General features: G+C 41.9%; 1 protein-coding gene across 1 annotated transcript in view; it reads right to left on the reverse strand.

Moving 5' to 3' along the window:
* Window positions 1-3431: 3431 nt before the first annotated feature.
* Window positions 3432-25912, reverse strand: part of LOC146656051 (uncharacterized) — a 32486-nt gene continuing 10005 nt past the window's right edge. The window contains exons 5-25 of the mRNA XM_085427651.1: window positions 23925-25910; window positions 22912-23045; window positions 22322-22489; window positions 21937-22116; window positions 20584-21175; window positions 20304-20453; window positions 19223-19440; window positions 18686-18761; window positions 17973-18263; window positions 17412-17648; window positions 17167-17319; window positions 16737-16915; window positions 14980-15166; window positions 14764-14883; window positions 14560-14679; window positions 12286-12306; window positions 12109-12170; window positions 11824-12010; window positions 11180-11305; window positions 10824-10962; window positions 3432-5011 (exon numbers count right to left, since the gene is read on the reverse strand). Of these exons, the coding sequence (XP_085283777.1) occupies window positions 4870-5011; window positions 10824-10962; window positions 11180-11305; window positions 11824-12010; window positions 12109-12170; window positions 12286-12306; window positions 14560-14679; window positions 14764-14883; window positions 14980-15166; window positions 16737-16915; window positions 17167-17319; window positions 17412-17648; window positions 17973-18263; window positions 18686-18761; window positions 19223-19440; window positions 20304-20453; window positions 20584-21175; window positions 21937-22116; window positions 22322-22489; window positions 22912-23045; window positions 23925-25910 (5468 nt within the window). The 3' untranslated portion in view covers window positions 3432-4869. The remainder of the gene's footprint in view (window positions 5012-10823; window positions 10963-11179; window positions 11306-11823; window positions 12011-12108; window positions 12171-12285; window positions 12307-14559; window positions 14680-14763; window positions 14884-14979; window positions 15167-16736; window positions 16916-17166; window positions 17320-17411; window positions 17649-17972; window positions 18264-18685; window positions 18762-19222; window positions 19441-20303; window positions 20454-20583; window positions 21176-21936; window positions 22117-22321; window positions 22490-22911; window positions 23046-23924; window positions 25911-25912) is intronic.

Consider the following 25912-nt stretch of genomic DNA (forward strand, 5'->3'; position numbering starts at 1 on the left):
CATGGCAGAGAATGGCTGTTAGCCGTGTGTCAAGCCAGTAGTGAAAAGAGTTTTTGCATCGTGTCAGCAACGTACACATCGGGCGCTGCACCTGTTTGCTTTGGAGAGCGTGTTAGAACATCTGAATGCAACTGTGTATGTTGACATGCAGGGATGGTCAAACAGCAGGGGGGAAGGGTGCGTTTTGTGCATGTATGTATTTTATTTTATCTTCTTATGAGGAGAAAATTCAAGGGAAAAACAAGTATCTCAACAAGGTGTCTGAAATAGCTTCACTGTTCCTTAGCACTGATTCTCACAGTATGTGGCTCTCTGCTGGAGGGATGGAGCACCATTTTTCTATAGTGTTTTGGTGAATTCTCTCCCAGAATGGGAGGCAGAGCCTTCACCTTTCAGGCCTCTCTTCTGTGGAGCCAGCTTCTTTAACTTTAGGCTTAAACTTTCCTTTTTGATAAAACAAGTAGTTAGCGCTGGATCAATGACTCCGAACCCTCAGTAAGTTAAGTCTAGGCTTATATGCTGATATAACGAGTGGTTCTTCTTCACTCACCTCTTATTGCTCACTATGCATATACATCACTTTGCACTTAATCATTAGTTACTATTACTCTCTGTCTCTTTTTCACAGCATATCTTTTGTCCCGTCTTCCTCGCCTCACCCCCAACCAGTTGTGGCAGATGGCCGCCCCTCCCAAAGCCTTGTTGTGCTGGAGGTTTCTTCCTGTTAAAGGGGAGTTTTTCCCTCCCACTATTGCCAAGTGCTTGTTCACAGGGAGCTGATTGTTGGAGTTTTCTCTCTATTATTGTAGGGTCTTTATCTTATAATATAAAGTAATTTGAAGTCACTGCTGTGATTTGGTGCCATACAACTAAAACTGAACTGAACTGCATCACTGGGTGTTCAAGCGGGTTGAGATCGGTTTCCTGCAAAGATCATGACACATGGAAGGGACCGCTGTTAGCAGGATAGAAAGAGAAAAAAGGTGACTACTTGGAATATCTCTCTATTGATTTACAGCATTTCCCTCTAATTAAAACCCTCCCATGCCATAGGTACATGTCACTGTACTTTGACCCCTTGTTAGGAACAAAGGTTTGGGTTTTTCCTTTAATCTGTCACCTGTCTGTACATCTGACCAGCCTCTGCAAATAATTCCTGATTACTAGCAATAGTTCCCAGCACACAGTGGCCAGACATCTGGTCCATTCAGTAACGCTGGAAACCACTCCCTGTCAGCAAGAATGGCTTTATAGCCATTCAATAAGGGTATTAGCCATATAAGGTCTAACAATGGGCTAGCCGCTCATGAGTCAATCCCATAGGGCACCCTGGCCTACCTGTTACTGAGAAAAGACTTGTTTTTCAAAATTACATCATGAGGCAGAAATGATTAATGGCTTCAAATCGTATAAGAGGATATAGTGTTAAGCATGCACTTAGTTTCCTACCCCCTCCTCCCGAAATGTGTTACTGTTTGTAAAGCCTGGCACTAAATCAAGTGGAATGCACCCCCCTCCACCAAAAAACAAAACCTGCACATGCTAGTAGTTTTATTTGATAGGATCTGAAGGACAAAACCACTTACTGGCTGTCACTACAGTCACTACAGTTTATCTTTACTCGCTGGCTTTTTATTTTCCCTCCTGCAATTCCCCCACCCGCCCGCCCCAACACAAACTCTTTCCTTGACTCTGTCTAACTCTGCCCTTCTCCCTTCCACCCTTTCTCTCACTGGCTCGCCTCCAGGTTGTCTGCTGCAGAGTTCAAACACTGCAGCCTTCAGCAGCACAGTGCTGCTTGGAACCATCCAGAAAGGTGGCACTACAAAGCTCCGATGCCAAGGTGAATTCATCCTCACAGGTGCTACCCGTGCTTTCGCACAGGGGTCGCAGGGGTCAGGAGCTCAGCTTGTTGTCTGTGCTTCTTTCTTTCCAGAAGTTCCCCGTACAAATGTTCTGTGTAGTGTGGGTGTAATCTCAGTTTACTCTCTCAGTCAGCCCTGTAGAAAGTGAAACCAGAGGAATCAACGAGCATCACAGAGGTTAGGCAGGGGCATTTCTGTGCACGAGCACCTTCTCTGGTGTGCAAAAGAAGTGACGGGGTAGAGAGTTGCAGCAGCTCTCGCGTCCTTGACCCTTGCTGGAGTGCGGGCCAAGTCTGTCTCCGCAGTGGCAGGGACCTGCAGGGCTGCCTCGCTCCGTGCCCCCTTTCAGATGATCTCATTCTGCAGGGGGTAGCTCTCTCTGCTGCATGCTGCAGCCGCTTCCAGATGAAGGCTGCAGAACAGGTGTCAGGCTGTCTGTGTGTGCGTTTATGTGAAGCTGTGGGAGTGCTGTTTCTGCTCAGACCCAGCTCGTAAACAAATGTGATTGAGCCAGTTTGTGTGGAAAGTCTCAGCTCTGACCCCTGGTGGTAGGAGCAGGAATTGCATGAAGAGTTGTGAAAGGAATACTAATCAAATGCAATCCTGGAAAATAACTGTCTATTTCGCTAAGTGCTGTATAGAAATATAAGTATGAGGTTACATTTAATTTACATTAGGATACAAAGATATAGTTAATAAACAGTCAGAAAGGGAGCATTAAGCCTGTAAGTACTTATTTTATTTAAAGTACACTTTGTGGATAATACTTTGGAACTTTTACTGAAGGTTTTTACAAAACTTTATGTACATGCAGTATTACAGAGTACCTCTCCTTTCAGTTCAACATATTAACTAACAAGCATACAAATCTTTTAACTGCCGATTGGTTGAGTAGGTGTGGTTCTTTGTTACAGGCAGCAAAGATTAAACTGCTACAGGACTGTTGTGGTTGTTTAGACTGTCCACTTGTTTAAATAACATAAAACCCATGTCCCCAAAGGCTGACGCCCTTATTACCATCCATGGCATAAAATACATAATCAGCTAAAATTTAGACCTTTTTTGACCAACACTATCCTGCTTATACGCTAATACATAATGAGTTGTTTTACTCTGAAAATTCACTCATAGAATTCAAATTTAACTTACTTCCATGAACACTGTGAATGAAGAAAAGCTCATTTTCAATTCTCCTAACTGTGCACACAGGCTGGACAGAGTACTTTTCCACCACAGTTCAGATGCTTATTGATAACTTAATGACATCTCCTAATTAACTGGCACTGTTGCTTTAGCTTTGAATGATGCACTAATTGTAATTATTTCAATGTGATATGGTGACTATAATGGCTAATGTCCTCTTTTCTCATAAAGTGCTTGATTTAAGAATGTGAGCAACCCGCCTATATTACCTTTAAATGTTTAAGGAAACACTTCTTTTCACTTCTTGTTTTTCCCGTCTTCCTTCTCTCACCCCAACCAGTCACGGCAGAGAGCCCCCCCCCCGAGCCTGGATCTGCTGGAGGTTTCTTCCTGTTAAAAGGGAGTTTTTCATTCCCACTGTATAAATAAAACTGAATTGAATAATTGAATTCTATTAGCACGATCCAGCTGTCAGCAGCTTCAGTATGACTCGTATCAGCTGGCAAGAGGATGTTTGCACATCTGTACTATCCTTAGCCAAACAGACTTAGAAATGGTTCTTACTTGCAGAGTCTGGGAGGTTTTACGACTGACAGCTTCCAGCTGCAGCACTGAATCACTCTTGCTTTGTCAAATTTATTGGGACACAGTCAATCAATAAACAATAAAGGGTGTCACTTTCACAGCAGATAAATACCTTTTAAAAAACAGCGACATCTACTTTTCATGGATTGAAGTCTCGGCAGAATAATAACACAAATTGAATTCATTGTGTTTTACTGGGTATGAGTGCTGCTGGTTTTGTCAGTAGGGATTAATTTTACTTAATTTATTGTGAGCAGATCCTGACATCGGGTATTCTGACAAATGCTAATGTTGCTATCAAACAAGCTGTTGGCGTTGGATCAGCTGGAAACCAAGGACCACTGCAGTGGTTTACTTTTCATCAGCGTCTCCAGCCAAGAGGTTGTCGAATTCTGCTGGGTAAGACTCTGACTCTAAACTGTCGATCTTGGCACATCCTTCACTGGATCAATGGAGAGGATTGGAAATAACTGTCTTTTAAAGTCACTCGGGTTTGATTACTTCTTTGTGATGGGATAAATCAAAATCTGTCATCTCAACATTTTTAAACACCTAATGATTAGCCACAACATTAAAACCACTGTTAGGGAAAGTGACAGCCCTCTGGCATCCCTGGGGCGTGAATTAGTGATGTTTATCATACAGGACTAATTTGCGCTCATTCTCCTTTGCATGGATGCCTTGACGCATGTAGCATAAGAGACACTGAGCAGCCATCCCCTGTCGCTCGTCATGTGTCAAAAACATAGCTGGGGGGTACGTTTTAACCAAAACCACCATCTCTTCCTTAACCCTAACCAACCAAGTTGTTTTTACAGAATAAACTGAGTGGAAGTGAAAGCAACAAGCACGGAGGAACAAATAAATGCAAAACCAGCGCTCAATTACACCTCATGCTTACAGTGCATCAAGATGAGAAGACACTAGAAATGAACAACATTCTGCCCCAGCACCTCACCGACGGCAGCCTCCTCCCCAGCAGAAAAATACACCATGACTTCACAGCAATTTCTTAAAGATAACAACAAAAAGAGGCTGACCCATAGTTTCATACTCCACAGAGTCCACAGGATGCCCTAAAACAGCCCACAGCCGCAATGATCCACAGCTGAGACCACAAGACGCCTCATCAAGAGGTCCCATGTCGACGCGCTGATGGCTGAGAGGTGATCTGGGGCACGAGGGTGGCATACACAATTGTGTACTGTATGTGGTTTTAATGTTGTGGTTGATAAGATGCAAATGTGCGTGAGATGTATGCAGCTGTAAGCGTGTGCTATCTATGGCGCTGCCTTGGTACGTAGTTGTCCAGGATTCGAGGGCTGCAGTGAGTAATGTACTGCAGAGCCGGGTCTGAATAGTTGAAGGGTGGAGGGTTGTACTGCTCCGGGATGTAGTTTGGATACAGGTGGGGGATTCTGGAAGAAAACACACAGGCCAGTCATACTGAAGAAGTAAACATGAAATCACCGCAGTCTACAGGTCATGATTCTGTATTCATATGTGCATTTTTCCAGACAAGGAGATGGTGGCAGAGTCTTGGATTAAATGGGTCCATATGTAGTACAGCCTGGTTGCAGCATCGACCTCTATCGATAGCAGGTGTTCTCTGTAGATTCTACTGTATTTTCTTCTAATCTGATTAATACCCGTCCACGTTTCCACACAATAGACAATAATTTCAGTCAAATTTATGGAAATGTTTGGATGGGCAGCAGTTGTTGTGGAATACTCACTGACTCATGCATATTCATGCAGGCTCCAGCACAGTGTTGAAAGAGGTTGAAATCTGGGGCTAAAGCTGATTAAAAACATGAAACACACATCCCGAATGGCTCTCTAGATTCACCGTCGTCTGATTAGCCATTCACTGGTGTCTGATGGTATATAATTACAGTTGTTCTTTGTGCAAATATGTATATCCTCAATGATAATGAGGTACAGGCTGTGGAACCTGCTGTACCATGAGTCATTCTGTGAATAACAGACCCAAAACAAAAACACATATCTTGCCAAGTGATTCTTTGTAATGCTGCCAATTGAATGTGCAAACCTCCTCAGACCCTTTGTTTGTTTCTTTATTAGAGTTCATTTTGTGATATTGCTCAGTCTAAACTGCAGTCGGAGTGTTGAAATGTTATATCCAGAGCTGATTTTATAAGATATTTGATGCAGCCTGATGGAAAAAGTGAAAAGAAGGAAATAAAACTATAGCTGCTCTATCATAAGGACTACAATGGTATTATTAAGTAATCCAAGTATCTGTTTTTCTCTGAAAACATGATAACTACCTCCCTGGATTTTTATTGTTCACTTTACTTTAACAATCTCAGAATGCTTGTACCGTCCCCTCCCTGTCTCTTGGTAAATGGCAAACGTCAGACTCTTATATAGTGCTTTTCTACTCTCGGAGTACTCAAAGTGTGCATACAACATGCCTCATTCACCCATTCACACCAACTCATACAATATATCCTCAAGTGCAATCTCACCAATTGCACTTCAGTGAATGCATTCACACTCTGACGGACACATCGGAGAGCAACTTGGGGTTAGTATCTTGCCCAAGGATATTTGGCATGCAGACTGGGGAAGCCAAGGATCGAACCACCAACCTTCCAGTCAGTAGCTGATCTGCTCTACATCCTGGGCCTCAGAAAACCAACAGCAAGCCACTCTATTACCTTGTTTGGATGCTCTACGTCCGTGCGGAAGTCATAAACAGATCTGCGGTGCACTTTTTAACGCACACACACACACACAGATATATATTTAATATTTATCTGGATATATCAGGTCATCGAAAGGACTACATAAAAAACACATAATATAAAAAGCTTAAAAAGATCAAAAACTACAGTTTTTGTTGTTGGTTTTTTTTGAAGAAGACATTTCAAAATACAGTTTTTTCCCCCCACACTATAAGGCACACTGAAAATCCTTTAATTTTCTCAAAAATCAACAGTGTGCCTTATGTATTAATTCTGGTTGTGCTTACTGACCTCGAACTGATTTTATGTGGTACTTTGGTAAGCTATGAAGCCGCACCGCTAGATTGTCGGAGCATTACTGCTACTATAGTCAGGAGTCTTGCAGAGTAATACCTACTGTGCTTCAACATAATATTATGGTGTGTGTATAAGGACCCCGAAATGGCACCTGTTAAGAGACACGCTGAAATTCCCCAACTGTCAAACTCAGACACTGAAGATGAAGAATTTGATGGATTTGTGGAAGAGGAATGAACTGAAAAAGCGAGTGTATTGTTCTACACTTTTTGTGTTACAACTGAACAATGTTGAGAGTTATTTTGAATCAGTTGAATAAAGTTCGACTTATCTGACAGTTTTGTTTCGCTTTATGCGCCTTATAATCCGGTGCGCCCTGTAGTCCAAAAAATAAGGTGTAAATTGTAACTTTCTTGCTTTCTTTCCTGGAGCACTCTGTGAACCAGAATCTAGCAACTAGCAATAAATAAACAAAAACATGTTTGGGAATTTGAAGTCATTTCCAGTCCATTGAGATGAAAAAACTAAAGTCAATATTTTAGATGAAAAATACACAACCTAAAAATCAGTTGCATGAATTAAAGACAAAGCAAGCTCATAAAGAAAGCGCAAATAATGTGTGTCTTCCTCACAGCTCTAATTCCCTGCACCTGTGAACCAGTTTTCTTATTTTGGCTGCTCATAAAGAAGGGGAAGGGGTTATCTGTCTCACCCTAGCGCTAGCATCCTCCTTCACTACATCTATGAATCTTCACTGTGGTCTTCGCTTTCTCTTCCTGCCTTGCAGCTCCAGCTTCAACATCTGTTGTTCAATACAGGGAGTGCAGAATTATTAGGCAAATGAGTATTTTGTCCACATCATCCTCTTCATGCATGTTGTCTTACTCCAAGCTGTATAGGCTCGAAAGCCTACTACCAATTAAGCATATTAGGTGATGTGCATCTCTGTAATGAGAAGGGGTGTGGTCTAATGACATCAACACCCTATATCAGGTGTGCATAATTATTAGGCAACGTCCTTTCCTTTGGCAAAATGGGTCAAAAGAAGGACTTGACAGGCTCAGAAAAGTCAAAAATAGTGAGATATCTTGCAGAGGGATGCAGCAGTCTCAAAATTGCAAAGCTTCTGAAGCGTGATCATCGAACAATCAAGCGTTTCATTCAAAATAGTCAACAGGGTCGCAAGAAGCGTGTGGAAAAACCAAGGTGCAAAATAACTGCCCATGAACTGAGAAAAGTCAAGCGTGCAGCTGCCAAGATGCCACTTGCCACCAGTTTGGCCATATTTCAGAGCTGCAACATCACTGGAGTGCCCAAAAGCACAAGGTGTGCAATACTCAGAGACATGGCCAAGGTAAGAAAGGCTGAAAGACGACCACCACTGAACAAGACACACAAGCTGAAACGTCAAGACTGGGCCAAGAAATATCTCAAGACTGGTTTTTCTAAGGTTTTATGGACTGATGAAATGAGAGTGAGTCTTGATGGGCCAGATGGATGGGCCCGTGGCTGGATTGGTAAAGGGCAGAGAGCTCCAGTCCGACTCAGACGCCAGCAAGGTGGAGGTGGAGTACTGGTTTGGGCTGGTATCATCAAAGATGAGCTTGTGGGGCCTTTTCGGGTTGAGGATGGAGTCAAGCTCAACTCCCAGTCCTACTGCCAGTTTCTGGAAGACACCTTCTTCAAGCAGTGGTGCAGGAAGAAGTCTGCATCCTTCAAGAAAAACATGATTTTCATGCAGGACAATGCTCCATCACACGCGTCCAAGTACTCCACAGCGTGGCTGCAAGAAAGGGTATAAAAGAAGAAAAACTAATGACATGGCCTCCTTGTTCACCTGATCTGAACCCCATTGAGAACCTGTGGTCCATCATCAAATGTGAGATTTACAAGGAGGGAAAACAGTACACCTCTCTGAACAGTGTCTGGGAGGCTGTGGTTGCTGCTGCACGCAATGTTGATGGTGAACAGATCAAAACACTGACAGAATCCATGGATGGCAGGCTTTTGAGTGTCCTTGCAAAGAAAGGTGCTATATTGGTCGCTGATTTGTTTTTGTTTTGTTTTTGAATGTCAGAAATGTATATTTGTGAATGTGGAGATGTTATATTGGTTTCACTGGTAAAAATAAATAATTGAAATGGGTATATATTTGTTTTTTGTTAAGTTGCCTAATAATTATGCACAGTAATAGTCACCTGCACACACAGATATCCCCCTAAAATAGCTAAAACTAAAAACTACTTCCAAAAACATTCAGCTTTGATATTAATGAGTTTTTTGGGTTCATTGAGAACATGGTTGTTGTTCAATAATAAAATTATTCCTCAAAAATACAACTTGCCTAATAATTCTGCACTCCCTGTATATCTGCTACCCCTCCTCTTCAAATGTCCAAACCATGTCAACCCTTTCTAACTTTCTATCCTTTTGTCATTAACCGCCCTTAATACTCGTCTGCATCCACTCCACCCCATCCACACTGTCTTCATTGTGCATTGCATCTGTTGCTTTGGATGGTTGACCCCAGCTATTTAACTCATCCATCTTTACTACCTCTAGTCCTTGCACGTTCACTGTTACATGACTTTAGATACTGCCGCCCTCTTATTCACATACATGTATTCAGTCTTGTTTCCACTGCCTTTCATGCTCTCAAATTACAATGTGATCTGTGAACATCATAGTCCATGGACACACCCTTCTGACCTCATGCCTTCGTTAGTCTAACAGTGACCACTCTGAAGCCTGTGCCCCCAGTGCCCAACACCTACATCTAACATCAACATGTAACAAAATTCGATACCTGATATACTGGGTATATTTTCAATACCAAATTATACACAAAGCTAGCAGCTAGCAGTTTCCCCATTGCCTGCCTTCATGCTAAGCTACGTTCCTGCTCTCTGTAACTTCATATTTACCACACAGATATAAACGTAGTAACTTTCTCAGGTAAGTCAGCACACAAGAAAATAGTAGTCAGTAGTTTCCCTTTCAAAAAAGGTTTAAGCTATTTCTTTAAAACAGGAGCATCAAACATAAGACCCGGGGTTAGATTTAGCCCACAAAAGACTCCAACTGGAAAATGTTAAGAAGGGTAGAGATTTTGGACTTCTAACTGTGTTTTCATAAGTTTTACAGGTTTTCCTACTGATCAAGACCTCCCACGTGGTCATTCATACTGCACTAAAGCAACTAAAGAATAGGTTAAAAAACAAAAATTATTCTGTGAATTAGCAAAAAACTAGCAACCAAACTTTTGCTGTAATTTTATACATCTATTTTAGATACATTTGGTCCACCATGTAAAATGAGTTTGACATCCCTGCTTTAGAACATTGCAATAGCTGACTGATTCACAATGCTGTTTTAGACATTTTGCTGAAAGCCAACATTGTCTCTAATTATAAATAAAACCTGAATGATTTGTTCCACCGATGAATGTTCTCCCCCCATCAATACACTGGTTTAGGCTTTATTGTACCCGTAACTATTCCTCAGTGTTACCCAAGTGCAGTTTCATAACTCGGCCCAAAGCTGTTAGTAGGAAGTGTCTTTGTTTAATATAGCAGTAGAGTGGGCAGTCTGTACTCCAACTGAGAAGTTAAATAGAAGGACGACAGTGCTGCAGCAGCAGAACAGCAGACAGGATTTAAAGCCTTCAAGTTGCTGCAGAAGATTGTCTCTGGGCAGACCTACTTGACTACTGTACCTTGAAATGCACAGTGTGTAACTGTGTTTGTGCGCAAGCAGTGTATGTGCGTGTTGGCCCGGTCACTCCTTGCAGCAGTATATCTTTTGATGACCTGCAATAAACCTCGTTTCACCCTGCCCAAAGGAGCTGCTGACCCACCTGAAAGCGTGTTTTATATTTATTCATTAGAGTTTTAGTGCCCCACGAAGGTCTGGCTAATTTGTAGGCTTTGTCTCAGCACAGCTTTTGTGAGGCTGTAAAGCTCATTACAGACCAGAACACATGAGGCCTGATGCATGGTGCTCACTGTGCGCCAGGAGACAACAGTGTCATATGAATGAAAAAAAAGAAACACTGGAAATTAACGCCGCTATTCTTGGATCTTAAAGGGCAGTGAGTTCATGGAACATTAATTCTTAGCTATCAAAATGTAGTGTTAGTCAATGAAAACACTAACTTTTATACTTCAGTTTGCATTCATGTTATGTATAAATTTAAAACTGTATATAAGCTCGTGTCACTCACTCTCCAGTAACAGTCTTCTTGCGGCAGCAGAAGACGCAGGCCAGAACAGCCAGGAGCAGCAGCAGCAGCAGAGGGATGCAGATGCCCAGAACCAGCCCCAGGACCAGGTCTACCTCTGTGTCTCCCACTCGGCCTCTTTCTGTAATAGATCAGCCACTAATGAGCCAAATAAAAAACTTTGTCTTGTCTTTACAGGCCCGTGATCTCTCAGCCTCAGACACAACACATACAACTCAGTAAAAGGAAGACGAGTGAGATTTCTATCAAACAATGGTTGCTATGCAACCTGAGCAGCGTTTTGAAGGTTACTAATTTGGTAACTTGATGTAGAACCAGGACGGACACAAGATGCTCACCTATGATGCAGGACTGGCGTTTATTCACGTCAGTCTCGTTGCAAATACACCGGTAGCCACCGTAGGTGTTGGTGCACAGAGCAGGGTGGTCACACTTATACTCGTTACTACTACACTCATCCACGTCTGTAGGCAGGGAAACAGTCTTACTAACACTGTTATGCTTCTGCTAATAAAATACACAAAAATACACGCATAAATATCCAAATAATGACATCAGAGTATGTATGTGTCGTCCATGCAACAGCATTTATGCTAATGTCTTTAATGCTGAACTCCAGTTGAGTAGATTTTTTGTGTGATTAAAAGTTAAAAATAATCTTTATTTATCTTGTGCCATGTCTCCGTGCAGCTTTCCAGTTCATCGTCTGTCTTAAACAAGCTGTGTGCATATAAACCAACTTTCTTCTGATTAGCTTTCCCTCACAAACAGAAGGCTGGATGGGTGTGGCTTCTCTGCTTGCAGCTATATTATTGACATCTTACAGAAACAAGTGGGCTAAAACCTTTGAGAAACCTGGAATTTAGAGGAGTCTGAAGCCTGAACTCTTGCATGCTCTGACCTCATTACTTGAAACTTTGGCTGTGTTTATAATCGGCATCCACACTAGTAACAGCGCATATACAGATAAAAGATATTTTACCATTAACTTCTATGGCATGGATGCCATAGTGGCTGCTGATTCTGGTCAGGTAGTCTGTGATGTACCAGTGGGGGGTGTCACTGGACACTTTGATTCGATATTCGAGCACATCTGGTGTGAATCCCTGATTGATCTCGGTGATGTTATAATACTTGTTTGTAAAACCTCTGGTTAACATCTCATTCAACTGAGAGAAAAAAGAGATTATGATTGTAAACTACTGATAAACCTGTATTACTGTTACAGATGAACGTGTTACCAGACATCTCTGATGTACAAACACACCTGTTGGATCCCACCAGCTGCGTTCTTTTTCCAGGTCACAGAGACATTGAACATGTTATAGCCTGTCGGCAGAAAGAGCAGCTTTAAGCATCTTTGCTATAATAATTTTCCATAAAACACCAGAGGAACAGGTGAGCTGTGATGAAGCTACAGGGGAAACTATATGGGTGCGCTTACCTGGGGGATTAGGAGAGTCACCTGCAGAGAAACACATTAGCTGAGTTATAATAAACCAGCAGGTATGCTCTGCTGTAGAGCACAACTACAGTTTTTACATATGCAGAGACTACAGCAGCTTCAATTTGTGCCTTTCTGAGTGTGGAGGTGATTGTAATACTCCATCACTTTTAAGAGAGTCAGTTTCATCAATAGGCTGTACATAAATGATGGAAGTAGGCACCATGAGTTAGAGCATATTTAGAAAGTGTCATGGTCATAATCCAGTTTTGGATTCCTGTTTTGATTCCTGAATTCAGCTGCACAGTGCAGTATGTAGAGCACTATATCTCTAAGATTAGGTTTAAAACTTTCCCTTTTGATAAGATCAGGTGACCCTGAATCCTCATTTAGTTACGCTGCAATATATCTATTCTGCTGGGGGTTTCCTCTTCATTCACCTCTTTTCTCTTGGTGTTTATATGTCACTATGCATTTAAACATTAGTTATTATTAATCTCTGACTCTCTTCAACAGTGAGTCTTTTACCCTATCTTCCGCTCTTCACCCTCAAACAGTCGCAGCAGATGGCCCCGCCCCTCCCTGAGCCTGGTTCTTGTCACAAAATTAATATATTGTTAGTGCTTATTTAGTGCTTATTGTTACTTGCTTTTAATATAGTTTGCTTCCAGTCTAAAAGGGCCAACTCTGAGTAGAATCTAAGCCAAAAGTACTGACAGGAAACTGCATGCTTTTGCAGAGAACAGGAAGTTTTAGCGCAGAGCTGCACAGACATATTAATAAACCAGAAACAAAAAGCGGAACTAAGTAAACTGTGTGTTGGTGTGACGTAGTGCAGAAATACGGATTTAGCTGGCAAAGAATTCAGACCTGAGCGTGTGTGTTCGTGTGTTTGGGTCTCCATTTCCGGAAATGCAAAATAAAGATTATTTTTTCTGCTTGACCACTCTGAGTTCAGTCTTTCTCTGTTGCCAAAAGAATTCAAAAGAACGGAATTTAATATTCTGCTGGAGGTTTCTTCCTGTTAGAAGGGAGTTTTTCCTTCCCACTGTCGCCAAAGTGCTTGCTCATAGGGGGTCATGTGATTGTTGGCCTTTTCTCTGTATGTATTATTGTAGGGTCTACCTTACAATATAAAGCGCCTTGAGGCAACAGTGTTGTGATTTGGCGCTGTATAAATAAAACTGAATTGAAGAGTTGAATTCCTTTAGCATGATCCAGCTGTCAGCAGCTTCAATATGAGTCGTATCAGCTGGCAAGAGGATGTTTGCACATCTGTACTATCCTTAGCCAAACAATCATTTTGTACCCAGCATTATAAAGTGACATGGTCTTTCTCATAGAGGGTTGTCTGAATGTTGGAGTTTTCTCTCGAATATTGTAGGGTTTTTACTTTACAATATAAAGCACCGTGGGGCAACTGCTGTTGTTTTGATTTGGCCCTTTATAAATAAAACTGAATTGAATTGAACTGAATAGCAAATAGGTCCTGGATTTAAATCCTCTGTTGTATTTATTACATGTGGAGTTCCCATGTTCTCGCAGGTATTCTAGCTTCCTCCTATGCACAGACCAATGACATGTATGTCAGCTACATCTGTAGATGTGAATGTGAGCATGAATGCTCATTTGTCTCTTGTGATAGCCGACAGACTGGTGACCTCCCCTAGCTGGGATAGGTTCCAAGTAAAAGATGATAAATGGTTTGGATTCATTTGCTGTTTCAGGGTTGTTGAAGCTTTTTGAATCTAGTGCGTGTACATTTATTTGATTTCCTGCTGTAACTTTAGAGGTATTATAGTAACTACAGTGGAAGCTATGTGTTGAACACCTGTTAAAGTTTCCACAGTTCAAAGAAAGTTTAAAAGGGTCATCAAAAAGAGGAAGTACTCTTTGTCACTAACTAGTCATTAACCAACTCACTCGCTAAGTAAAAACTTCTCCATATGAAACTGGTTAAGATCTCATTAAGACTTAGAAAAACCTATTTAGTTTTTTATTTTTTCTCAAGACAATTTTTTCTTATAGGTTAAATAAGTGCATTGTGTCAGCCTCTACACTTATAAGTGTAAATATTAATATTAAATATAATGTCTGGGGCTTGCTATTTGTGCGCAAAACTGTTTATTCCTCACATTACACAACTGACAAATTACACACCTGTCTAGAGCTACATGAGTATCTGCAAACTGTCATCTGACTCACTCTAATGCATTTATGGACATTTAGACTTTGACTGCCACAATAGTCCACTACATGTGAGGGTGAACGTACCACATCCTTTATCATCCTTGGAGTTTTTATATCTGCAGATGCATTCATAGGTGCCAAGCTTGTTCTTACACTCATACTTGGCATTTTGACAGTTCTGAATCTCTTCGCACTCGTCTTCATCTATAATACAGACACAAAGAATGAAGTGAAGACGTTTTAAAAAGCTGCATTATTATTCATGCTCGAGTGCTGAGTGCTCACTACCTGTGCAGTTGTGTCCATCTCCATTAAAGCCTTCCATACATGTGCAGGTGTAGCTCTGTTTTGTGCTGTTGCAATAAGCATATTTGTGGCAGGGGAAGGGAAAAGGAGGGATGCACATGTCTGGGAAAAGGAAGGTGCAGGGTGAAATTATGGGGTCAGTCATGGTGGTTTTTAGAAGGTGATAATGTGTTGACAAGTAAAAAAAAATCTACATACTACTTTCAAAGCACTTGTATCCTTTTTTCCCATTAGCGAAAGTGTTATCAGGACATTCACCACAGGTGAACTGGCCAGACTCTGATCGGCACTGCACTCCTCGGAAGCAGGGCTCGCCTCGACATAAATCTGTAGTGTTCTCACAGAATTTCCCACTGAATCCCGTTGGACACAGACACCCCACCACCTGGAAGGTTAGGCACATTGTAGATCACACATAGCGTTCCTATTTCACCACAAAGCTGCCCTCCCTTTCAATAAACTAACTTTCTTCAGATTGGTTGCCCTTTCCTTAAGAAGGTCCAAACCACAGACTGTAAATAAAACACAGTTGTGGCTACTGTGAGGTTGCCCACTGGTTTCAGGACTGGACTGGACATTTTGAAGGAGGTATTTAGTCTTTTCAGGGAAAAAACAACCTAGAAGAGAGTGTAGTGCTAAGCTATCAGCTAACTAGTGAGCATGGTTAGCGAGCATGGTTAGCACGCTCCATAAAGTGTATGCCTCTATTGCACAGGTCCAAATTCCTGTTAAACAGTTTAGAAACCCAAGCACTAATTTTTGAAGAGTCTGTATCAAACATCAAGCCATGTTTTTGGTCAGTTAATAATGCTAAAAGGCATTAACAGCAGAAACATAGTTGAAGTGTCCAGTTGAGTGACTTAAGTTAGCAGAGGTATTAACAGACAGCTATTAGCTACAGTCAGTGTTGCCAAGTCCTCAGTAAGGAAAATCACTATTGGTTGTCCTAAAAGTCACTAGAAGTTGCTAAATGACATCATCGCCTAATTTGCATAGTTGGTCATGCTAATGTAATTGTAACCTACGTTGTAGGAGAGAAAAATAACGTCGTGGAAGAGACATAAAGTGAATAAAAAACATCCTAAATGCATTTAGAATTATTTAGAACTACAAATTAAATTTCTTTTAGTAATTATTGTTTTTTTAATGTAACAATTCCAACCTTGCTCCTTTATCAAGGCTTCCACCGGCAAAAGTTACCTGAAAAAGGCACTCTGGTGGAGTTACTTTGTGTGTGTGTGTGTGTGTGTGTGTGTGTGTGTGTGTGTGTGTGTGTGTGTGTGTGTGTGTGTGTGTGTGTGTGTGTGTGTGCGTTTATAAGCAGTTCTAAACCTTGTGATCCACAAAACGGCATAACAGTAAAAGAACTGACTGCGTTTTCTTTTACAGCGGCTTTGCTCATGTGCGATTCATTTGCAGTTTGGACCCACAGGTGTGAACATCTGCTGCCCTCATAGCAGCTGGGGGAGGACTATCCTCTGCCCGTGAGCGCTTTGGCACGGGTGAGGTGCCCACGGCAGCACCGCTGCTTGTTGAGAAGAGCGATATGCGCTTTCACGTCAAAAGGTCGTCATAAATAAGTCTCCAATAACACCAGAAAAAGTAGCCAGATTTGTCGCTAGTTGCTAAGGGGGTCTGAAAACCCACTAAATATAGTGACAAAGTTGCTAAGTTGGCAACACTGGCTACAGTTGCCTGTGTTGTGACACCTCCTAGTCAAAGAGTAGGAGGATATAAATACATATATTTTTGTTCGTTTAGGGATGATTAACATTCAGTATACTATGAGTTCTTGTCAGGGCTGCCGCTACATCATCTTCAGTTACACCTGCTTATCACTGTTCAAAGTTGACACTGGCACAAAGCTGCAATTTTGTAAACAGAAATTATGAATGCCATGACAAGAAATGCTGCAGTTAGATGAAAGTGTCAGCTCAACTGAGACAATAGAGCACCTGAAACTTTCCCTGCAGATGGTTTTCAGTGATGCTGTCATACTGGCACGTTCCTCCGTTGAGGCAGTTGCAGACACGCAGGATGGGAGTGAAGAGGGAGCTGCCCAGTTTGTCACTGACCTTGATGCTCAGCTGGACAGGCTGGGTACTTAGAGGGGTCCAAGTCAGGTAGCCATTACCTGGACAGGAGAGAACACAAGAGGCTGTAAACACCTACATCACTGAAACAGCATTTCATATTTTTTCATGTTTTGTGTATTTTGTGTCTTGTGCTAGTCACTCTCAGCATTACAGTCTACTGACTCAGCTCTGAAATGTCCCATCTGCTGACAGACTGCACTGCCGGCTACAGCGGCAGCCTCTCCATCCCTCTAACAAATGTCAACATGTCATCTGTTGACGTTACGGAGAGTCTGAGTAGGTGTCTCACCGCTGTTGATCGAAGCTTGGGGAGGCCTGGGTAAGAGCAGCGAATAAGTGATGTTGTCTCTGTTGGCATCCTCAGCGATGATCTGAACGCTGACCTGGGATTTGACCTGAGAGCGGATCACTGTGGGCTGTGTCACTATGGGAGGCATGTTACCTGCCAGATCACAAAAACACTGTATCTAATTATTACAGGTCAGTGATAAAAATGCACCATTGTTTTTTAGAGACGAGTTCAGACGAGTTTACCTTTGATCAGGGCCAGATTTTGAAATTCTGTCTCAGCTTTCAGAGTCTCCTGGCCCAGTTCAGGAACACCGGCTGCTAGTGTGTCATGGACACATTGCATGCTGCTTTTACAGGTTCTTGTCAGCTCTTCAATCTCAGCAGGACTGATGCTTTTCAGCAGGTTCTCAGTGGGGGTGACCACCAGTGAATTCATAGGAGTTAGAGAGGACAATAGGCTCTCTGGGCCTGGGACTGCCCCTAAACACACACACACACACACACACACACACACACACACACACACACACACACACACACACACACACACACGATTAAAATTATACTGCATCGTTTAAAAGTACACATACACCATTAAAATGAGCAAATTCTGTTTTATGCTTCATCTCCTGTTATCTTTGGGCCAGAAATGGCCACCTAGTGGCAGCATAGCATTCATTTGGAGTTGTGCTTCAGACAAACTGATGAACATCAAATAAAAACACTCCTCTCAGAAATGATTTGTATTAAGCTAATTCTCAAAATGCCCCAACCTGTTTCTAAAAACAGCAATGATCCACTCACAGGACAAACCAAAGAGATGCAGTTGTTCCTCTGCAGGGGTGCTGACATCCGTCGAGCGAATGGCCTTGCCATCGGACATGAGGAAATCATCAGAGGGGTTGGCGCTCCAGAGGCCCATGAGACCCACGGTGCGGTTGAAGAAGGTCTCAGGAACCTCCACTAAGGCGCACAGCTGATTGCTACCGCCACTTCGCCACACCACCACGTGGAGGCCGTTGGCATACACAGCCGCGCAGCGTTGCAGTTCGGTACAGCGCACTGCAAAGTTATTCTTACTGGCATGTACAAGACCTGAATGGACAGCAAACATATATGCATCATATAGTTACGACTGTAATGTGTTGTTTATAATAGGTTTCAAATCTGTAATACTTCATACACGTGCCTGATTTACTGTTATATAATTGTTACATACTTTTTAAAAGGGATCTATTATTACTGCTTTTCCTCCTTTTTAGTCATGTATACACTGTTACAGTGATGGATGATTGTATTAAATGTGTTGAAAATTTAAAATAATGAGGTAATAACAAGGAAATCTCTCTGAGCCAACTGGTTCACTTTGCTCACTTTGAATGAGCCTTATTTGGTCATCTCAGGCACACGGCTCAGGCTGTGATCACAGACTCCTCACCCACCAGCGGCATGCAAAGCTTCTCTAGTACACTTAAAGAATAAAAATATACACTTGAGATGTGTGTGGTGATTATTACCAACGGTGACTGGGACTTCAACGTCATCCACCAAAACTCGCAGTCTGCTGTCCTTCTCTGAACTCCTCCATTCAATCTGAAAATTTCAAATGTTTATCTGGAGCTTGGTTCATCCATGGAATATCAACAGTATCATCTAATATCTATTTAAGCCTGCATGCATCTTGCAACGAAAGAAGCATAGGAAAAATATGGAATTAAGATTTCAGATAAATTCATTACTGCCTAAAGATTTTGACACTGAACCTCATGTACCTGCCACAACAGAGATGATCGCACATGTTCAGTCAAACTGATATAGATCTATGTGCAGCAGATTTCTACTCTTTTATGGAAAATAAAGAAAGTGTAATCATCTGTTTACTTCCCGAAAGTTAGAGGATTACTGCCATGTGCATTTTATAATGAAGTGGAGATGATAAGTTTAGCTTAGAAAATCTCGCTTAAGCTAAAAATCCATCTCCTGAGTTAACTCCCAGAAGTGAATATGTATGCTTTCCCAACTGCGCACACAGACTTTCTCGCTCTTATCCTGACCTTGCCAATGCCTTGGTAGAAGGCAGCCATGCGCACCACCGCTGGGACTTCAGTGATCCTGTTCGCGTCTGGGTGTAGCCTGTCAATCTGTCCTTGCAGGGTGAAGATATTAGAGCCGGTGGCAGATGAGAGACGCAATATCACAAACTCTCCCAGGGCCTTGAAGGAGTACGTTCTCCCATCGAAGGTGATGAAATGGAGGCTGCCATACACCATTGCTGCACGGGGGGAGGATTGAGAAATTAAAAAGTTTTTCACATCTTACTGTCAGGGGCTGAGCCTGTGACCCAGCTTTTAGATTTTTTTATGTTAGATTGCAATAATGTTAAGTTTTTGTGTTATTATTTAGTCAGGGTTTAGTTGAGTTTTATTCTAGTTTTTATTTCATCCATGTGTTTATGAGTATTTTCCAGTCTTCTGTCTGTCTTGCCCATATGGAAAAGAAATAGAAAAAAAGACTTGGCTTACTTCATATAGTGAATCATATCAGGCTTATATGATTTACTCATGAAAGTGGCCACTTCCTCATTACTTTCATATACTGTTTTAGTAAGTATCCAAAACATACAAGTTTCATTTATATAATTTTTCAAGGGATCTTATATCTGTTTTCACTCTTGTATGCTTTTCATACAAGTTTCACGCAAGAAACTTTATAAAATTTATGTATATCGTTTCCATATGGGCGTCCTCTATGTTTAACGTGTAGTTATGCCGTGCTTTTGTCTTCCTTATCTGTTCCAGTATGTCTCTCTTTTTGTTCTGTTTCCCCAGTGAGTCATGTGTTTGTGTTTCCATGTCTACTGTCAAGCTTGTGTTGTCATGTCTACATTCCATTATATTTCTGTTTTATTTTGAAAGTTCTAGGTTTTACTAGTTTGGGTTTTCGTTTCAGTTTTCGTCACTGTTCATTTTTTGCCTTTTGTATTCATGTTTTTGGGCAAAATAAACGACTCGCCTTTTGTTAACGGTCATCCACTTGGGTCCACATCAAAAACACACCGGCTTCTCAGCCGTGACACTTACTTATACAGACAGATTGATATGTATTAGTTTTTCTTAAAATGGAGCAGCCGCTCACCTATACCCTGTGTCACCTTCCTGGATTGGGTGAAGCCGTCAGGTCTAGTCCAGCTGTAACCTTGACAGCGGTCCAGCGGCCTCTTGTCGAGGTAAAAGTGGCAAAGTGGAGACTCCATACAACACCACTGAAAGGGCAGGAGATCGTCATCTGAAGAGAGAAGTTTAATAAAATAACATAGTCGTGTTATTTCATCAAGCGGCCGTGACAAGTTCGTACATTACACTAATATGTTAGTTAGTAGTTATACTAGTTTTGTGGCTGAAAATGCCTGTATTACCAATATGTTTCTGTATGCTGTATCCAGAGAAGTAGCGCTCATTGTATCCAGCTAGCAGGGCACCATCAGGTTCATACACACACCTCTTCCCTGAGCCATATATATTGGACAGGACTGAGCGGAAGGTCTGCCCCTGTGCACTCCCCCACCGCTGACCCCTCAGCTTCACCACAGTTGGACTAGGCACAGATGTATCCTGCATAAATAACAGATCCTCCAGAACCTGGTTCCGTGTGCAGGGACAGGCAGGCAGCCCTTTTGTCCACTCATCAGGATCAGGCTCCATCACTGCCCACTCCTGGCACCTGAAGCCGGGATCTACGTCTGACCCCGTCGGTCCTGTCAAATCATAGACCAGCTGGCCTAAGTTCCCCATGGTTCCTTTCACTTGCTGAGGCCTGTATCTTCCCCCAGGGCCAAAGAGGTTTTCAGGAGGGACTGGGATTTCCTTGATAGACAGCTTTCCATTTGTGTAGCCGATAAGAGCATCGTGGTATTTTCTCTGACCTGGGCCCCATTTCATCTCCCCGTATCGCAGGAGGGCAAAGGAACGCGCTCCGTCTGTGGTCAGGATACACTGGAAAGTGTTGCTCTAAAAATAACAAACTTTAACTAACTCAACATGTTGCAACAAAAAGTAAATTTAATGAATTCAATCACTTATTCAAAGTGGCTAATAAATGTGTGCTTTTGTTTTGATGTACTTTGCTTCTAGTATTGTCAGTACAAAAGAGCAACAAGAGCTTAGATACAGTGTAAAAGTGATCTGATGAAGACTGGCAGCAGATATCACTGCACTCTGCATTCAAGTCCTTCAGGGCAACACAGCCCCAAGGTGGCACCAGAGCTAAATAAAACAGCATGTTCCAGGACTCAGGACTGAATGCCTTTCTTTCAGCTTACTGTTCAAAAGGCTCACGTTGCATAAAAGAATAACACGTAAATGAGGTCAATCTGACAAGTAACCAGTTGCACTCCCTGCTCAATCAAACCTTTTACTGGAACTGGTACATAAGAGCTTTCAGGAACAGGTAGAGCCTGAATCAGAGGTTCAGATTATAAACTGGTCATTAACTTTTCCAGTAAACACTATGAATGTGAACATATTTAGCCCAGTATTATAGTAAAAAAACACACACACAAAAAAGCATGTTGATGCATTGTTGTGAGACGGAGTTTGGTAGTTTTGAAAATAGTATAATAAAGCAAAACTTTTACAAACATCATTAACATCAAAACCCACTTTTGCTCTTTTTATCTTGCCTTCTTATGAAACTACTGATTATGACCATATGCAATGTTTGTGTGACATGTCCATATAAAATAAGAATGCAAGTGTTGGCTGACACTCACCTCTGAGAAGCTGACCTTCTGGAAGGAGACAGGCATCACATCGTCCCAGGTGATTTTGAGGATCCAGGCAGGGGTAAAAGCTGGCTTGTTTTTCAGGTGCTCAAATTTTGTTACTTCCTCAGCCGTACGATTAACCACTACCTGGGAGTAGACATCTGACACATTCCGTGTGTGGTATTCCTAACATTTAACAAGAAAGGGAGTATTAAAACAAAGCAAGTACACCGTGGTGAGTTTGCTCTGTAAGCTGTATCTCTTTAAAAGAAAACTAGGTTGTTCTTTGTCTCGGTTTTACTTTATTGTTTCAACCAAACAAAATCATGTAAAATGAACTTCAAAAGTCATTTTGATCCTAGCTCAACAATGACATCTGATGGCATTGAACCTGATAGAGGAGCCGTCCATTCCCTTGAGTGAGGTCTGCATCATCCCAGAACACAGCTAACAAAGTCAAGTTCATGTGGTCAGGGAAACCACTGGCGAAAGGAGACGGGAGGAGATACTGCTCATTCTCAACAACAGATTGAAACTGGACAAGCCCATTATCAGAAAACTAAGAAAACAAAAGGAGAGACAATATCAGACACACATTAAAATACCAATCTTCTCCTATGAAACTCGATATTTATGGCTAATTTTACTGCTCTCCTCACTATATTTACTTCATTATAAAGAGCTGAGTGCAAGAACTCCCACTGCTGTAAACCTTTAAGTAAAATCTACATTATTTGCATATTTTGTGGCTAATACCCTGCTGCAATTAGTACATTGCATGTACAGTATGCGTAATTCAACAAATGTATAAGTAAGAAAATGTCATTCTCGTTTCTGAAATGTGTTGTTTCTATTATATTACTGCATTTGCATCACGATTTACTCATTAGTTGCTGCTACTTTGAAGGAACGTTCTACAACATTATAATAAATTGGGCACTTTTGTTCCAGTATTTATAGATAATCGTAGTAAGAACTCACATAAATTCTGTCGTACAATTTCCCCATGAAGGGGAAGCCCATTGGTGGTGTGATATATGGAGAATTTCCATCTTCTGTGTCTATGTTTACTTCATTATCCCCGACATCATCTCCATAGGGAAACAGATTTCCCTCTGTGGGGGGAATAACAGAAAATTAATAAGTTACATTTTAATGTGAACATATTAAAGTCATCAACTATCCAAATCAGTTTGCTGTAAACATGCACAATTATTGTTTTGATTGTTTATGTGTCATTAAAAGTAATCCGACTGAGCTTTGCTGCTACCCCAACATGCTGTGAGCTAGACTATTGTCCTTTTTGCTAATACAACATGCTGAAAACTTTCTTAAAGCATGCTCAATCATCCAGAAACGACAGAAAGGTACATAAAGTTGATTCTTTTAATCTGAAGGTAGTGTTTGTCACTGATCCAAGTCTCCACTGAGGACTGAAGGAGTCACTTGGATGAGTGACGAAGTGTTTCTCCCAATGAAAACACTACGTTCAGCTAGCAGCCTAATCTACATTGTGTTAGATAAACATATTTAACCACCTCAGTGGTAATATAAGGAAGCACTTTGAATCCACAACCATCGACTGAAAACGTGTAAATAAAGGTAAGGTTTTCTTATTTCTTTGTTTTTTGTTTTCGTTTTGTTTTCTCATTTTGCAGGAATGTTAGCTTAATCAGTAAGGCAACGCAGGTATACTAACAAACGCCTTTTTAATTACACGATATATTTTAATGAAGTTACATGAATTAATTTCAAGGCTTAGCATTATTTGCAGGCTGTTTTTGAAGTGATTGTGACAGCTTCAAATAGAATTTCCAAATTTAGCTTGCCAGCAGGTCTAATAGATGCTTGTAGCACAGTGAAAACCTTTTGTTTAGATAATGCATAATTTGACCAAAAGAAAGTTTTGAGAACGTAAAATAAGAAAATATTCACATTTCAAACACAAACATCAGTGTATAATTATTAAGGTGATTAACTAAGACATAGCCAACCCGTCATAGTTATCCTTCTGCATAATGTGCTGTTTCTCAGACAGGAGCAGGTATGAGACCCTGGTAGGTTAATACAGGACGATTCCCCACGACATGGATGGAGTGACGCACACTCGTTCAAGTCTGCACATCCTTCTTTTCCATGACCGTTGTCATTGGTGGGTTTCCAGCCCTGATTGCACGAGCATTTAAAACCTCCTACATTGTTGATACATGTGGCAGCAGAGTGACAATTCCCATTCATGGCATTGCATTCATTAATATCCACACACAATGGCCCCAAACTCATAAACCCTGGCATACATATACAAACAAATGAGCCTGGGGTGTTGTGACAGTGAGCAAGAGGGTGGCATGGTTTACTCAAGGCAGCGCATTCATCCACGTCTCTGCACCAGGAGCCGTTTCCATTGAAACCTGTTGGGCAGTGGCATGAAAAAGATCCAGGTGTGTTCAAGCAATGTGCCACTGGGTGACAAGGTGAATCCTTGCATTCATCGGTGTCAACACATGCCAGCTTCTCTTCATGATATCCCAATGGGCAAGAGCAGCTGTATGATCCAGGCAGGTTTTTGCAAACTTGGTCAAAGCGGCAGGCGTTGGTGTCTTTGCATTCATTTATATCCTCACAGCCTGAGCTAATGGCTTTGTACCCCGGAGAGCACCGACAGAGGAAGGACCCTATGGTGTTGTTACAAAATGAGTGCTCTGGACACTGGCTGTTTTCTGGTTCCTGACACTCATCCACGTCCTGGCACTCAGTACCATTCAGTTTGAACCCTTCATTACAGGGGCAGTCGTAAGACCCGTGGATGTTGACGCATGTGGAATGGGGCTGGCACACTGAAGAGTTTGAGCACTCATCCACATCTACACATTCCGTATTGTTACTCCAGAATCCTTCGACACATTCACAGAAATATGAGCCAATAGCATTGACACATGTTCCATTGGTGCAAAGCTCCCCTAGTTCTTTGTTACTACATTCATCAATGTCCACGCACAAGTTATCGACACTGGAAAATCCTCTGTCACAAGGACACAGGTAACTACCATTGGTGTTGATACACCTGCTATGTTCCGGACAGGTAATGTTATCTAGGCATTCATTGATCTCCTCGCAGACAGTGCTATTTCCTCGGTAACCTTCCCAGCATTTACAAAAAGAAGATCCAATTGTGTTTAAGCAGTTGGAAAATTTAGGACACAGAGTAAGGCCAAGTGAGCACTCGTCTATGTCCACACACAGAGTGCCATTCCTTGTAAAACCAGGGTCACAGGTACATTTGTAGCTCCCTTCTAGATTAGTACAGGTACTGTTGTCAGGGCAAGGGAAGTCACCCATCGCACATTCATCTATATCCAGACAGTGCGTCCCGTTGTCTTGAAAACCACTCCAACATGTGCAGATGAAGGAACCATTTGTGTTGAAACAGTTGGAGAAGGCAGGACAGATTTGATGCTGTAGTTTGCCACATTCATCCACATCCCAGCAGTCAGTTCCTGTTCCTTCATAACCATCTGCACACTGACAGTAGAAGGAACCCTCATGTGGAAGGCACTTGGCGAGTGGGTGGCAGTTGGCACTAGCGTTCAGGCAGGTTGTTTCATTCACACATGTTCCCTTGTTGTACTCCCGTCCCAAGATACATGAACAGGTGTACGATCCGGGAATGTTGCTACACGTCATGTTCTTGCTACAGGCTGTGACCAGCTGACATTCATCCACATCATCACACACAAAGCCATCACCCTGGTATCCATGCTTGCACTGGCAGCGGTAGGATCCGTTGGTGTTGAGGCATAAAGCTAAGGCGCTGCAGTTGTGTGGCAGGGTACTATTCTCCTGGCATTCGTTCACATCCTGACAGTCAAAGCCATTTCCCTCCATGCCAAGTGGGCAGACACAGGAGAATGATCCAGGTGTGTTAGTGCAGCTGGCAGCTGGGTGGCATCCTTCGTTTTGGCCTTGGCACTCATCGAAGTCT

This window comes from Rhamphochromis longiceps, linkage group LG13 (genome assembly GCF_057381845.1).
Source record: "Rhamphochromis longiceps isolate RC_006_pf linkage group LG13, R_longiceps_female_GT1.1, whole genome shotgun sequence".
Taxonomy (NCBI): Eukaryota; Metazoa; Chordata; class Actinopteri; order Cichliformes; family Cichlidae; genus Rhamphochromis; species Rhamphochromis longiceps.